At 40.3% G+C, this 16,208-nt stretch overlaps 1 protein-coding gene across 10 annotated transcripts in view; it reads right to left on the bottom strand.

Annotated features, from left to right (window-relative positions):
• RABGAP1L (RAB GTPase activating protein 1 like) overlaps window positions 1–16,208 on the bottom strand; it is a 249,466-nt gene that overhangs the window by 63,683 nt on the left and 169,575 nt on the right. For 9 of the 10 annotated variants that reach the window (XM_083846183.1, XM_083846185.1, XM_083846168.1 and 6 more), the window contains one exon: window positions 6–134. In XM_083846183.1, the coding sequence (XP_083702309.1) occupies window positions 6–134 (129 nt within the window). Of the gene's footprint in view, window positions 1–5; window positions 135–7,765; window positions 8,418–16,208 lie in introns of those variants that run through there. The other variant, XM_083846169.1, reaches the window with a different exon arrangement.

Here is a 16,208-nt window from a genome sequence, read left to right on the forward strand (position 1 = left end):
CTTACCTTAATGTTGCAAGCTTGTTCCATCAGTCTCCTGGCGTTCTCCTCAGCTCTGTATCTCTTGGGCAGCTGAACCCTGAAGAATTTTAAAGCTCCTTCAAAATCAGCTTGTAGAAGGTCCTCTTTTGAGGTCTGCAATTAAACACAGAGAACTACTCTAAACACTGAGAACATGTAGTCATGCTCTTTTACTGGATTTGTCATTTACTGACTGCATTCCAAACCACCAAAATTCACATTAGCCCAAAAAACATCCTCTTTAAAATCGGCTCTCTAATCCATTTCTCATGAAACAAGACAGAGGCTAAAACTTATCCCAGGAATCCCAGGCAGAGCAGCACAATCAGAGGACTACAACACATTAACGTATTTCATCCTTCTGTACCTGCAGGGTAAGAAAGGGATTCTGGCTAAGCCTGTCAAGATGAAACTGAGTAAGGGAAAAAAACAAAACAAAACAAAACCAAGCAAACAATAAAAACCTAGGAGAATCTGTAACATTTTTAGAGAGCTTACGCTTTAGAACATCGCTGATTTTTATAACGCTACCCTAAAAAGATAATACATAGATACATAGATATGGTTGCAGACATGAACAGCAGAAGCAAAAATGCATATGACTCATAAGAGGCATCAGCAAGTCAATGTGTAGAAGTCTGTGACACAATTTCTCAAAGAACACTGTGCCAGAAAATGTTTCACATGTTTATTTCTATATCTCTCATAAGACTGTACCTCTCGCCGTGGTATCAAGCTTAACAGGTCAGAAAATGTTAAACACTCAGCATTAATCCAGTTCTGCTACTGACGGAGTAATATGATTCATGGGTCAGGGACAAACGTATTAATTTTTGGAGATGAGAGAACTATACCAGGAGATTTTATAGATATGCAAAAGCAAGCCTTTAGACTGTTCCTTTAAAAGGTTCACAGAGACCGTACAGCCAGACAAGACATTCAGGACGTCACCTCAAAATGTGAATGTCTTTTAAACCAGAAGGAACAAAGGAACACGTGCCAGTGTACAGAGCAGCACCACGGAGGCTGGAGCTGTGTACCACCACACTTCGGCCAACACTTCCAGAGAGACGCAGGCCCCTTTGCTGAAGGGACTTCCCTTTCCTTAGCTATCCTCTCACCCACCCAAAAACCTTTGCTGCTTCCAGACAACCTCTTTCCAGCAAACACGCTGCAGCCAAACACACCAGATCTGGCTCTGCACTGGGAGAACTGGGAAAACAGCAGTCCTTGTCATGAAAGAGGTGAAACTAGATGAAAGTCTTATTTCTCCTGGGTGTTAAATTTGTTTCAAATAAGTAGAAATAAATTTAATTCTCACTACAACAGAAAAAAAAATACTAATGGGTTTTATTTACAAATCCTCCCTATGTATCATATTAACTAGTCTCAGTAGCTCATTTACATGAAAATAATTAAACCTACTATGTAAAACACTTTCTTAAAAGTACAAGTATATTGCTTCCCAAAGCAAACTGAACTTCAATGTGGTACCACAGATATTACGAGCATGCAACAGCAAGCCTCCAACATGGCTTGACATTTTCCATAGTCCTGCTAAAAATGCTACAGCAGCCTGCACAGAGGGTCCACAAAAACATAGCAGTTTGACCAAGCTTTATCTGATGGGGAAATGGAGAAGGGTTTTTGAATGGATTTTAAATGATGAACATAACCGGGAACCACAGAATTTAAGAGGGCATTTTCATGGTTATCCAGCATTTCTGATAGCGGAGAACATGAGCTGACATCAGAGGTCTGCCACCCAAGCACCCATAATCATCATTGCTCGGTGTCCAACCTTCCACTGTGGGGACGGCACAGCAACGTGTCCTTTGGCTTCCTCAATCAAGACCACATAAGAACAAAATATCCATTGTACACATTTATCTATCACCCTATGTATTTCTGGAGATGATCATACCGTACACCCTGCTGAAGACTTACTAGTAGTTTCCGCTACATTAATCACAAGGTAAGAGTGAGAAAACTCTAAATGCAGCTGAAGTTGCTTTGGCAGATCTGTTGCCCTTTGACTGCAGCATTTTCTAACTTTGTCTTCAAGCTGCTCAGAGTTCCCTCAAGATCTCTTTGATCCTTCACTTGCAGCCAAGGAAGCTGCTGGGTCATCACTACAGGGACACAACAAAAGCTGCCTTCAGGATGTGGATGAGAAATGCTCAGTTTTACAAACTCTCACATCTGATTCTGTCCACAGAAATTTGGCAGAAGGACTATCTGGCTGAGGCTCCATCTGACAAGACCGATGTCATGTTGACAGAGAGCTGGTGCACTTAGGTATCTAATGAATCAGACCCACTCGTGAACATAGCTATGGCCAACACATCCATTTCCTCCTCTGCATGCTGTTTTTCTTCTGGAGAAGGTTTAGTAAGGCTGTATACGCTTTTGCCATGCTTGAGGCTTGGTCAGTGCTTCGGATGCATAGCGGGCAGTATTTGGGGCGACCTGCTGGCACCAAGCAGTGCTCTGTGCCAGAAGCCGCGCTGACAACCGAGCCATTTTGGGCAAAGTTCAGCTGGGTGACGGTGCTAGAAAAGCAGTAAGTGGTTTAATAACCAGCCAACTCCAAAGTGACTTCCCCCCTTCTCTCTCTGCGATGCTGACAGCTGTGTTTGCCGTACGGGTCAAACAGATTTCCCTACAACATTATACATTTGCCCTCTTTGGAGTCAAGCTTGCTGCTGCATTTCCAGTCCCCTCTTCTTCCTCGCAGCCTCTCCCGGCCCTGGCCACAATTCCGACCAAGGTGCAAGGGGGCACCAAGCAATGTGTAAAACCCCTGGGGCCGCTGTTATCCGTTTTACGCAGAAGGTGCTCAGATACTGCAATGCTGCAAGCCAGGGTAATCTCCAAGACAGGCTGCTTGCTATGTGCTTCCAACAGAGTGGGAGGGTGTTTTTAATTACGACTTCTGGACACTCACTCCCAACACTAAACAAACACCAAACACACTTTTTTTTTGCCAAAGTTTTACCATTTTATTAGGAGATGAGCTATCCTAATTTTAAGCAGGTATTTTTCTAAGGGGGCATGACTAGAAATTTTCATCTGAATTTTGTATTTCATTTTAACTTTTCTTAAATTTTTCTTAAAAAGTCTTTTTCTAAAAACTCCCGTTGAGAGTTTTGAATTATTATTTTTATTATTATTTGAAATCAGAGGAGAAAAAAAAATAAAAAATGTTAACAATCAACAATTAAATCACCCCACTAAACTTTAGAAAAGCAGATGCACCTACCTTTTGTGTCCATAGCATGTCATTAAAAAAATAAATGCCATAATGACAGAAGCAAATGTGTCAGAACAACAGTGATTACATGTAAAAATTTACAGTCAGATTTATTTCCCCAGGCTTTTGTTTGAATCACTGCTAGAATAACATTTTAACAACACCAAAACAAATTATTCTCATAATATCGAAGCTATTGAGAATTTTGAGGTCTCAACCCTGAAAAACTCGTAGTCAGTGAAAATCTGGTAAGAACCATGGTGAATCATGGGAATGAGAACTTCTACGATGGAATCTGCTGAAGTAGGATTACAGTCGTGAGAGGTTATAAACCAGAATATTATACAGTTCAATAAAGTGAGATAGTTCAATAAAGTGAGGTAGACCCCTAACATTCAGCTCTTCCTACTTTGCTGGGTATTTTCATTTCATTAAAATAATCTGTTGACCAGAAAGTTAGAGTTTCACTATTAAAATCAGAAGAAATCAAAGTAATCTTTTGAGAGCAATGTTAACCGGGTTGTGCATTTTGTATAGTTTATGCTTTTTTTGTCTAAATTATGCAAACAAAGCTTTTCAGGTACTAATTAAAAACAGGAAACAACAAAAATCAGTATGTGTATACAAATACATATGCAAATACATTTTTTATACATATACAATATATGCAGTACAAAAAAGCATATAGCATTGTTGTTTTATTATTCACATTTTTTGACATTTTGTGATTTTAATCAATAAATCATAAAGACATTTCAGGCACCTTTTGGCAGCTGTTTGACAGGCAGAGATTTGTAAATTTTCTGGTTCATGTCACTCAGCTCATGGATCTCCTGAACAACTCATTTCAATAAACCATCTGTAAGTCTAATGAAGCAATAATTCACATTTGGCAGGTACGTTGTATTTTGGGGCACATGGGGACTTCAGGGAGTTTTTTAATATTCAAGATGTAATTCTTAAATAATCATATTTTTGTATAAAATATATGAAGAAAAACAACAGGTAAAAGACGAGGCTCACTGGGAACTATGAACATAACGTGAACTTCCAACGAACTTCTGAACTCTCAGCTTGCTTTTTAGGGTTTGGCTATACATGTTCCCTCACATGTCCTTCCCACATCACTTAAGTATTTCAATATGTTCATAAAATTATCTTAATTGGATTATTTGAAACTTAGGACAAGCCCTTTTTGCAGAATTAGTCAGCAAACTTTCAAGTCAATAGACAAAGTTCTGTGAAATTGCAAAGTTCTGAAAAACAGATCACCTCAGCTCTTTTTTTTTGAGACTTAAATAATGTTTTTATTATTATTATCATTTTAAAGTAAATACTGTTACTACTGCCATCTCCAAAATACTTAGGGAAATGTGATTAAGACATAGGCTTGGCTTTTTTCTTTAATTTAATTTTTCTGTCTTCAATTATTAATTCTGCAGTCTCATTCCTTACTGACTGTACCAACTGAATCTCCTGTTCCCACCTGGGAACTTATAGAGCAGAAGAAATTTCAGATCAACCACATGGCACTTCCTTAATTTAATTCTTCCTCTTTTACACAAACAGATAAAAAAATTCTGTAGTGTTCTATGCATACAGTATATATATGCAGAATTTCTATAGAATGTGGGTGAACACAAAGTGCGTGCTTTACAATCTAAGGAATATGGATCAGCAACAAGACAAAGTAAAAGGCAGAGAAGAATCCAGCCATACTCCACTCCACTATTAAATTTGCTATCAGAAAATTCAAAATGCTTACACATACTTTTACACTAATTTTGCAGACTATAACATTTAATCCTTAACATGCACTGTATGGTTTCAAGTTCTTGTAGAACCTGCAGTGTAACATGAAGGTATGGGAGGTGTTTTTTCTAACCTGATGGTTCCCTTCCCACTGGTCGCAGCAGACTGCAATGCTGCATGTTGCACGATTTTGCGCTGCGCTGCCCTTTGACCTGAGATCTGTTAAATGGCTCCAAGAGGAGGAAGTTGACCTGCTGAGCTTCCAAGGTGCACCAAGATGGGTGGACTTGGAATCCAGGCCTGGGACAGATGGACTGGCAAAGCTACCCTGCCACCGGTGCGCTGGCATGCACTTCCAACACGATCCATCAAAAGCCTCTGTTTATTGGCATCACTTCTACGCTCTTCTTTGCTGGGAAAGCTATACTGTCACAAATATTTTTTTTTCTGTTAAAATCTGTGTTCTCTGTAAAACACAGCTCGGTATAAAAGTGTCACAGGAAAAAAATATAATCTGACTATAGGCAAAAGTTTTCAGAAGGCCTAGCTGAGGTTTTGTGCACGATGAGTTGGCATCCAGCAGGGATCCTCTGCTTGCCCACTGCCTACAGACAGCAGTGCACCTCTGCTCAAAATTGCACCAGTGTTTGTGTGCAGGTCCAGACTTAGGAAAGGTAATGTTCATTCTGCCCCATAAAATATTGATGAATGTGTGCAAGAGCAAACAAAAAATCTCCTAGCTCTACCCACCCACAGATATCCCCAAGGGGAAAAACCCACACAGAATTAGTGCTGTTCCACTTGCTCGTCGTCACATATAACTGATGCCAGTGAGCAGGTGATCTGAATTTTTCTGAGGTTACAGATTATATTTTTCAAATAACACTACAATGGTATATATTCTGCCTGTCATAGGCATTTATTCCCCAAACCACAGCAGAGGAAGATGCTTATGTATGCACAAAAGAATCTAGTTCTTAATTTTACGAAAGTCCAAGGTTTGGAAGTATCTTTAGTTCTGATTAAAGTACAAATTCTTGGTCCTCAGGCTTTTCTAATTTGTTTAAAAATCATCAGAAACAGCCTCTACTCCTCCATGGAATGGGTATATGTCAGAAGGGATATATGTCAAAAGAGGTATATTTAGCTAATAAAACCTGGCAGAAAACCACATTCATTTCACAAATCAAGGTTCTTTAATAACACAAGCATTGTTTGTATTGTTTTGCCTTTTTTCTTCCCCCCCACCCCTTTTTTTTAAAATAAATAAAATAATGTCATTCAGCAAAGCTCAGATGTCTGGCTGCTGAAGTACACTGAATTCCCTGGTATGCCCTATCAGGAGGGCCAGCTCCAAAGCCTGATTAAGTCAAGTGAAAAAGAGCTTTGTGTTTTTGCCTCTGCTTCCTTAGAGCTCATCACAAGACAATTCAGAATGATTTGGCAGTCCTTGCCCAGGAGACCAACAGCACTAAAGCAGCAGGATGGGATGGAAGGAGGTTTAGGTGCACTTTGAGCTAGACTGGCATAATGCTTACAAATACAGCAGCTTCAGCCATGCATTATTAGCCCTTACGGCAGGCACTACGCCCAATTCTACAAGTGCCTGTAGGTATCCAAATTCATCTTCACTTTACTAGCAATTTAAGACTTTGTGAATATTGTAGCTACCATCTCACGACGTTTGAAACACACAGGCTCAGCTACCCGCTTTTTTTTTCTTTTTTTTTGAGCATCTTACAATACACAGATCACCGTCATTTATCCGAGGGTACTGCAGAACACAGAGCAGAGGTTCAGCAGCACGATGAAAATGCAAGACAGGTCACTCCATAACACCACAATACAGGACTACGCAGGGCGTGGAAATGAAGGAAAGGCACCAAACCACAAGAACATGGTACAGGTCAGCAAAAGCACTCTTTTCCCAGGCATCACATTAAAATGACATTCTGGTGTCACACCACTGAGCAGGCATGCCCCAGGGCTGTAGCTCGGTTTATGGCACCCCAGAGCAGACCCAGCTAGGGCTAGTTGCCGACTTTCGGATTCTCTGCTATTCTGTGGCTTTGGGTGTGTTTTGTACAGCAGCAGCAATGATGAAGGCGTACTGTGTACCATAAGATGCCACGCCAATTTCAGGCCATTTCACACACAGACATCAGTTGCTATGACAGATAAAAACATCTTTAACAATTTATTTCCCAGATAATTCCACACACGTATTTTAAACTTTTTTTACACGGTGTCACCTGCCTTGTCAAAACCAAATATAGAAACAGCAGAAAACCAAAATACATCAACACAGTTTAAATGCTATGAATGCTTAAAACAAACCTTTAATGTCACAAGTGTAAGATTTGAACTGCAGAGAATTAACGCACTTTCCATCAGCACCTAGAAGTAGACAGGGCATGCTGCTTATCTGCAGTCATTGCAGAACTGAGAACAAAAGCATTCACAGTTTTAAAAAAGATTTTTTGGTAATGCAGACCTGGTCGCGACCCTTCGGGCTACTGGAGGAGTGGCACTGGCTCCCACCAGCAGGACCTGTGTTCAGCCCTCCCAGGCTACTGGGAAGAAGAAAGAGTCGGTGCTTAGGGTTGTGAGAAGCCAAAGAAAAAAAAGAAGGGACCTCTCACACCTCCGTTCAGCATAAAGAATCCTGGGGGGAAAGCAGGTTTGGGAGGAAAGATGGCAAATTCACAATGAATTTAATTTCAAGAAAACGTGATCTCACCGCAAGCAGCCGAGGCACAAACAGGCGATGCCCCATCCCCAGAAGTTCCAGCACCCGACATGCATACTCATTCACCAGCTTGCTTCTCTCGTCATGCATGTCCTGTGACTTTTTGACAGGTGGTGTGAGCTTGGCAGCTGGGGTTTTGCAAGGTACCCCTTCTTCCATGAGCAGTAAGTAGTAAGTATCCAGAGTGAGAAGAACAGGCTTTTAACCACAATTTCAAAAAGTGCAGTGCTAGAAGAGCCAGACTGAGCTCTTTGATATCGGTTCAGATGGGCGTCTACAGCACAGCAGACACTCTCAAAACGAGAAAAGCATCTTTGCTAAGAATCAAGGAAAAATATGATCCACTGTGCTGGCTCAGCCAGAGTCCGAAGTAGATTTGAAAAAGAAACCAAAGAAAACATGGATCTAAAATGTACCTAAAAAGCAGGAAAATGGCAGAAAATGAGTGCAGGAAAGCTCTGACAGAAGGAAAGCAATGGAGAGCTCTCAGGGCTCAGCGTGTCTGAGACTGTGCGTGTGAGCAGACAGCAGCAGCAATAAGAGCAATAAAGCCAGGGCAGTTAGGAAGCTGCAAAGAGAAAAGGATGAGCTCATTGCAAGCTCGGATCCGTGACAAGCGTGGCGGCTGCTGCTGCTGCCTCTTGCTGTGCATCAGTAATGAAGGGGTAGGAGAGGAGGGGGCTGGGAGGGGGTGAATGAGCATGCAGCGTGCGTCTCGGGGGAGAATGCCGTAATAAGAAGCCAATAGTGAGCGGCTGGACGGATGAGCTCCCCCTCCCCGTCTACCTTACATCAATTCAACTGTGACGGGTTTTGCTGCTGGATCCCAGTCTCGTGTATATGAACCGCGTCCTCTAACGCTCGATGTTTAGGGAGAAATCAGCCTGCCAGGCAGTGGAATGACTTTTGGTCGATCTGCTTCTGAATAACGCAAGCACAGACAAAGTGCAATCCGGAGCCGGGCAGGTAGGGCAGGGACCCTCCTCCCTTCCAGGCCGCCGAACAGGAGAGGGGCAAGGACACCGACAGGGACTGCTGGCAAGGAGGGCAGCAGCCGGCTTGTGAAAAGCCAGGAGACATAGCCTAGCCTGCGCAGGATCGAGTTAAATAATTTAAATAACGATCATTTCCAGCACTGTCTTCTCCAGAGGCGTTTCTAAACCTGGATACAATCAGTAGAGAGGGGATGATGTCAGCATGTGCATTTCAATTGGTTCTAGAAATTAACTGCACGTTTGTAAGGAAAACGCTGTGATGTCACACATTAAATTGCCTCGCATCTTCCCTGTGCGGGGAACAGGCCAGGTGCCTCTGCCATCTGGTTAAGGACAACGCAGTGGGCTATTACTGCGGTTCTGTATTTTAGAAAGCGTGTTTTTATGCTGCTTCCCTTTTGCACTGCCTAATTATAACCTGGGCTCTGTAACAGAACAATACACTTCTCCATCACAGCGGTGATATCGCACAGATTCCAACACAGAGAAAGGCGATAATTTAAAATACTGCAAGGAGATCTGGAGATCTAAAGCACAGTAATTGCAAACACTTCTGCAAATACATTATTTTTGATATAAAAGCCATTTGTCTATCGTGTCAAGAAAAATCATTTAAAATACTAATGTAAAGTAAAAATCAGTAGCTTGGGTTTGCTGAATTGAAATAAGAAAGATGTTCACAAGTAGTTCAAATATGAACATTAGTTTTAATATGCCACGAACAAGCGTAAATAAAAACTGCAAAATGCAGAGAAAAATAAATTCATTTCATACAGTCTGGTACAGCACCCATACTGGACTCCTTTCTAATACAAGCAAGTTTTCTTGGAAGAAGAAATGAAAAAAGGACGATATCATTGAAAATCTCCCCATGCACACGGGTCACCTTGGCTCAAGGAGACACGTGAAGCAGGTGGGAGAGTGGATGCAGCAGAAAGAGCAGAAGCCACAGGTCAGAGACAACAGCTGACAACAACGAGGCCTCAGCGAACTCTCCTGGGGCAAAATGGGATTGAAGTTGACTAAAGCACCAGCAAATTTTGTGCAGTCTTGAACGAGCTCTTTTATACAGGTTGTCACCTGAAAGCTGGTTGAAGAAGTACCGCAGGCTGTGAAACACTGCCTTGCAGATGGAGCAGAGCACAGAGCAGGACTGTGAAGAGAGAGGTGATGGCGCTTCTGTCCAGGCTGAGCTTGTGCTCTGTGCATAGGCAAGGACCACGACCGGTTATACATCACAGCTTGAAGTCCCACCTCACTGAACTATGTTTGTAGAGCAAAGGGGTTTAAAGAAAAGAAAGTAGATCTTTATATTTTTTTTGGAATTTTTCAAGTGCTTACATCTAGCTTAAACACCTGCTGGCACGCATGATATTCAAGAGACATCCAGGTTCTATCCTCAATATGGGAATGAAAATATTACTCAAAATATTAAAAGGAAGAAATAAGAGCGTTCTGTTGTGTGCTTTGGGAAACAAGGAAGATACAGAAGTAAGCGGAAGCATAGGGGTGAATGGGAAGAGTCCATGGTGACCAAACACAACTTGTGGGCGGAGAACTCAGAGCACTGTCCATATAGAAAGCCTTAATTTTTTTCTTGCATAAATCAAGCTTAATAAGCTACTAGCTCTCATCTTTACAGAGTTTCGCATATGGTTCACTTTGGGTAAGGTCTGGGCTTATGAATAATGGAATGAAGTGATTATTAATTAAAGTCTTTAATTCTAGAAAGTTGTAATAGGATCCAATAGTTAGAGGCTAAATCCAGATGAATTCAGGTTAGAAATAAGGTTCAAATTTTTAGGAATGAGGAAAATTAACTACAGGACTAGCATCCCAAGGGATGTGGTCTACTACCATCATTACAATTTTTACATCAGGCCTGGATTACTTGTTTAAAAAGAGGTCTTGAAAAGTTCCAAAGCTTCACAAAAAAACTGAATTATCAGCTAAAATCCAACGTCCAGTGTTTATTAGGTTTTTCAGCTCTCATTCTACAAAAACTTTGTGGCTTTCACTGTTGTTGTTGTTGTGCCTCTTCTTTGGAAGAGAAGGTGGGGGGGAATATCAAAACAGTACGTGGGAAAAAGTGATGCCAGTTCTTCACACAGCATAACAGTGATCTGTCATTTAGATTTGCAGTTTGAGAATTTTTACACTCCCTGCCATTCTCAGATACTTCCACATCCTAATTGAACACTGCATCTTATTTTTACCCATGTCTGATGAGGAATTGTGATTTTCCTTTCATGTAGACTTCACTGTTCCTATCTGTGCCTTCAGCACTGCTCTTACCCCACCGATAGCTTGCTGTCCTGTATTCTTCAGAAGGGCCTTACTGAAGTCAACTTAAAACCTGAAAATGGCCCAGAAGGCAGTAACTTGCACACAAAGTAGAATATCATACGCTAAACACCTATTATTTGAGCTTTGATTTCCATATTGTAGACTATCTGGGCTTTTAAGTACAATTCTCTGTTTCTGGCCTTCCTATCCATGCAACATCCATACCCCTGGCACTGGGTTATACACGCGTGTAAGTGCCATGGATTCCTTTCTCCCTTTCTGCTTCCCCTGCCCACACACTCTCCACATTCTCCCATAGCCCAGCCAAGTGTATCTTCCCTCTGTCCCCATCTTCCCTGCAAAAGCACCACTAGTCCTACCTCCTATCCTGTGCTTTATGTTGACAAGAATATAAAATGTTTATGATAATGGGGCATGGTACTGAAAGGTCAGCACTGAGATACACTGAACATTTTCATAATTGCTATATCAATTGCTAATTGCCTATGTATGATAACATCTCTCTTTTCTATGTCAACTGTCAAAAAAAAAAAAGGAATTGGATTGCCTTTAACATTTTAGTGTTTAGTGTTTTAGTGGCGAAAATAACTGGCTTTGAAAAGCTAAATGGAATCTAAAACTAAGAGAATAAAATAGAAAGCTCTCTTTCAAGTTTATTTTTATAAAGAATAAGACAAATTCTGCACCAGAACAACTCAAAATCCATACCAATTACATCATGCCCACAATGAGAGCTTTACCTTTTATCTTATCAGAAATTACTTTGTCCTTTGTGTTCTCCAGGTCTAATCACAACTGTGTAATCTGAATTTAGTGACGTTTACATCTTTAACATTATTAGAGAGAACACAACAAAGTTAATTTTCAGAGCACATTCCAATAGTGATCTGTGTTGGGGTCCATGCTGGTTAACCTGTTCTTAAATGGCTTGGAAAAGAGGGTGAATCTCGAGGTGACAATGTTGGCAAATGTTACTAAATTATTCAAGGTTTTAAAGACACGGGATTACAGTAAAGAATTGCAGAAGGACTGTAAGAGACTGAATGACTGGGAAATAGTACGGTAAATTAGAAGTCAATGTAGACAAGTGTAAATTGATGCAAACAGGAAAAAAAATATCAATTTTACATATAAGTGATAGCTGACAATTGCTACTCAGAATGAATATAGTGGCATGTGAAGACGTCAAATGAAGATAGTGGCAAGTGGTAATTTCAGCACCAGGCATGTGTTGAGTGACAAAAGGAGGCTTTATCCTCAGGGATGGGACACCGGCTATTTGGGTTACAACACAAGCCACATAGCTCCCTGAAGAAATACGTGTAACTTAACCACGAACAACAGAATCCAGTGCCTACAACACTGAATCACTACTCTGGCTATCTTTGCTATGTCTGCTTCACACGAGCATAAATTTTTGTGCTATGCCTTTAACACAGAACAAGATTTCAGATCTGATTTTAAAGTTCTGGGTTGGCATTAAGTGGTAATGCAGGAGATAAATCACAGAAAAAATCCAAGACAGATTAGGTCAAATGTCTATTCAAAGAAGTTAGTGCCTTGGAAGTGAAATAACAAAATTTATAATCTGTAATCTGTTAATTAAGAAGTGAAATGTAAATGTGTATTTTGGTACAGAATAATTTTATTCAAAATTTTTGCCCTTACTGAAGTCCTCCATACCTAAAGTGGTGAAACAGGATTTGTGGATCACACTGGTTAATCATGAATATTATTCCATACAAACATATGAGAACAATACAATCCTAATGGTAATCAGATAAAGTAGATTCTTCTAGAAATAAGGAATACAACGTCAACACAGGAAACACAACGCAACCTCTCTCAAAGATCCCGTCATTCACATCCAAACAGACAAACACAGATTTGAGCAGATGCAGAAGACCACTACTAAGATATTCAAGAGTTCAAGAATACCAAGAATATTGATTTGCTTAGTAAAGAAAATGATTGATATCTATAAATACTTGAAGGTGATAAACACCAGCATGTCTCTGCAAGAGGGCTATTTAAGATAAAGGACACCGTTGATCTAAGACCAGGGAAGTGTAAAAAGCTCAGTAGTAAGTTTAGACTGGAACAAGAGTAATGTTCCAGAAAAAAAATAATGCAAAAAGCAAAAAATGGCCTTCCACCAACAATATTGCTGCTATTACTAGCTTATAAAATGGCTGCCATGTCACGTAATGGTGCGATTCAGCAGAGAAGCATTTCTTTGGCCCAGAAGGTCCTTTACAGTCCAGATGCAGAATAATATAAAAATAACAAATACTCCTCCTAAGCCTGGGCAATTTAGAAACCTTTTTTTTTTATTTTTTTTAAAAAAAAGGGAGCCTTTGTATCAACTACTTAAATTAACAGAATCACCTGCTGTCCCTCCCACTGTAACTGGTATTCTTCCTAATCTGTTAGGCACTCACTGGCACAAACAGCACTGAGACTGAAAGGTGGCAACAGAAATAACCAACAACCACCGCTGCCTTGTTCATGTAATATACAGTTACCATCGGAGAGCGTAGAGTGAGCAGGAGCCTAAGACCTCAGAGCCCCCGTCAGAAATGCTGCTCCCATTTGCCTGAGTTCAAGGAACAACACACATCAGTACTGACTGTAAGACAATATACCTACTGAAGTGAAGCTCTATATGATAAAGGAACAAATACTTTGTTTCTTACTATTTTCTACGCATTTCAATTTGAATATCATGTACTTTACCAATGAAAACCATGGCTTTCCTCTGGCATTAAGCTATGCATTTTTAATGGCTACACGGATGAAAGCGCTGTTTCAACAACCTAGCCGTTGAGTGTTGCTATGAGCCACAAGCTAGGAGCAGAGCATCCCCTGGAAAGAAAGCTAGGACGTAGACTTATCTTAAAAACCTGTGGTTCCTTCTTATGTTTCCAGTTAATGAAACTTCCTCTCCTTGTCAGTAGGTAGTAACCTAATCTAGAGCCTGATTTTTCCACATCACATATTTTAATACTTGCCTCATTTTGCTAATTCGAAACTGAAGCATGCATTTTGCTTTTTATTTTTTTCCCGAGGTAGCAAGATCAGAAACTTAGGTTTATGGAAATAATTACAGAAATATGCAAATATGAAACAAAGCTTATTGCTTTTTTTTTTTCTTTTCTTTCTTGCCATATGCGAAGATTTTCATGTTTATTTTGTATTTTCCAACAAGGAAACTAACTAGCTGATGACAAAAGAGACCTGAAAATATGCTGGCATTGGAATGGTTCATTTTGCTCTGTCACTCTCAGCTACCAGTCTTAATGGGGATTTTGCAAGTGAAAATACCAATACAATGTTGCTTGCTGACTTGTTCTGAACCACACTTGTCTACGCGGCCTTTCTCAACACTAGGGCTCTTCTCACACCCCAGTGCTTCAGCATGTTTTCCGATGCTCAGCAAATGAAAAGTAAGGGATGTCTATGCTATTAGCTCAGCTCGCTGAATGTTAATTCAGGTGCAGTCTCAACATGACGTAACTGAATGATTAATGTCAAATTGCAAAATGCTGCCACCAGCTGGATAGCGTGACTGGTGAGCACACCGATGAGCAGTGCCTGCTGAAGCGACATGCATTGGAAAGCATAGCATTGGGATGCTACACAAAAACAAGACTCTGTTTTTACTTCGATAAATCAGATTAATGCCCTATTACAAATGATGGCCTCCGTGGCTAAAGAGCTTTAATCTGCTAGCTGCTCATTGCTGCAAACATACTCAGAATGTGGGAGGCGGAAAGGGAAAGGATTCCCCTCGTGTCTTAAATACGTGTTTATTTTCTGCAGTGAGATGCTGCGGGTAATTGGTCACAGAAGTAGTACTGTCGTTTCAAAACCAACAGCCACTCAATTTAAATACAAGCAGCTGGTTGTAACAATGAGAAACTGCACTGAGTAAGAGGAAGATCAGTCTAAAAGCTTTTTGTTGTTATTTAGTGAGGGATTGAGAAGCACACACTTCACAAAAATGTGAGAAAATTGGCATTTGCAGAGTAAAGACTCAGATATTCCACTGATGATTTCTTCCAAACTGAAACTAATATAAGAGATTGAGGATGAGAACATAATAGCTCTGTTTTAACATAGAACAAATCCTTAAGAATTGTTTTCATCTGCTTCAGAATCAGCAAGAAGCACGCCCTTAGAAACTCACAGCTTTTAAAGTTGTTGTTCTGCAGCACTGGTATTCACATTCTTCAGCTTAAAAAGACCAGTAAAATAAAGGACATTGACTCTAATGGTTAAGAGAGGTTATGAACACATCTGGACAGGAAAAAATTATTTCAGCTCTCCAGGTATGAAATTATTTTACCCCCTAACAGAACAGCAATTCCTGCTTGAGAGCAAATCATAATGTTAATTTGATGATAGACAATCACCAGCCCTGTGTTGGTACTACTATGGAAATGTGCTCTGATGTGAGCGCTTCTGATTTAGAATCCTAGCCTACTTAGCTGTATCTTCTTCATAGTTGTTTTTGGCTGTGGTACAGAAATAGTTTCTCAGGATAATACTTCCCTTACCATTTAGAGCTCATTATTACCAGAAGAGGCAGATAGAGAATCCTGCATAAGCACAAGAAGAATCCCTACAAGCAGAATTAGAAAACAACTCTTAAAACTCCTTAGCCTAGAAAATAGTTTTATAATAACACTAACAAAATACTTCCTTGAATTTTCCTCTCCTGGAAAGGCCAAAGAGAAATGTTCAACTGGAAAAACAGTGTACTGTGGAACGTACATAAAATAAAAAGACTGAGCATTTTCTGTTAAAAGAAATTGGGCTTGAAAAATAAATTTCCAGTATGACTTGTCTGAGTTAAGGATTTTAGTCTTTTCTAACCCTCATCACATTTTCTAAAGAGTTGTTCTGACCGCTGGGTGTACACCCAGTCTCAAAGCCAGGCTGCATAACTGCATAACTGCACAACTTGTGAATGTTGATGTAAGTTAATTTTGAGCTGTCTTGCTGGCATCAAAAGGACCAGTGGTTTACCTAGAGGTTGGAGGGGTTTTTGTGCTTTAGGTAAACTCTGTTCACCTAAACCAAAGCTAGAAGTTACCCATTTCATAAAAGGCTTCCATTCTTCTCTTGGC

This window comes from Anser anser (assembly GCF_964211835.1).
Source record: "Anser anser genome assembly, chromosome: 8".
Taxonomy (NCBI): domain Eukaryota; kingdom Metazoa; phylum Chordata; class Aves; order Anseriformes; family Anatidae; genus Anser; species Anser anser.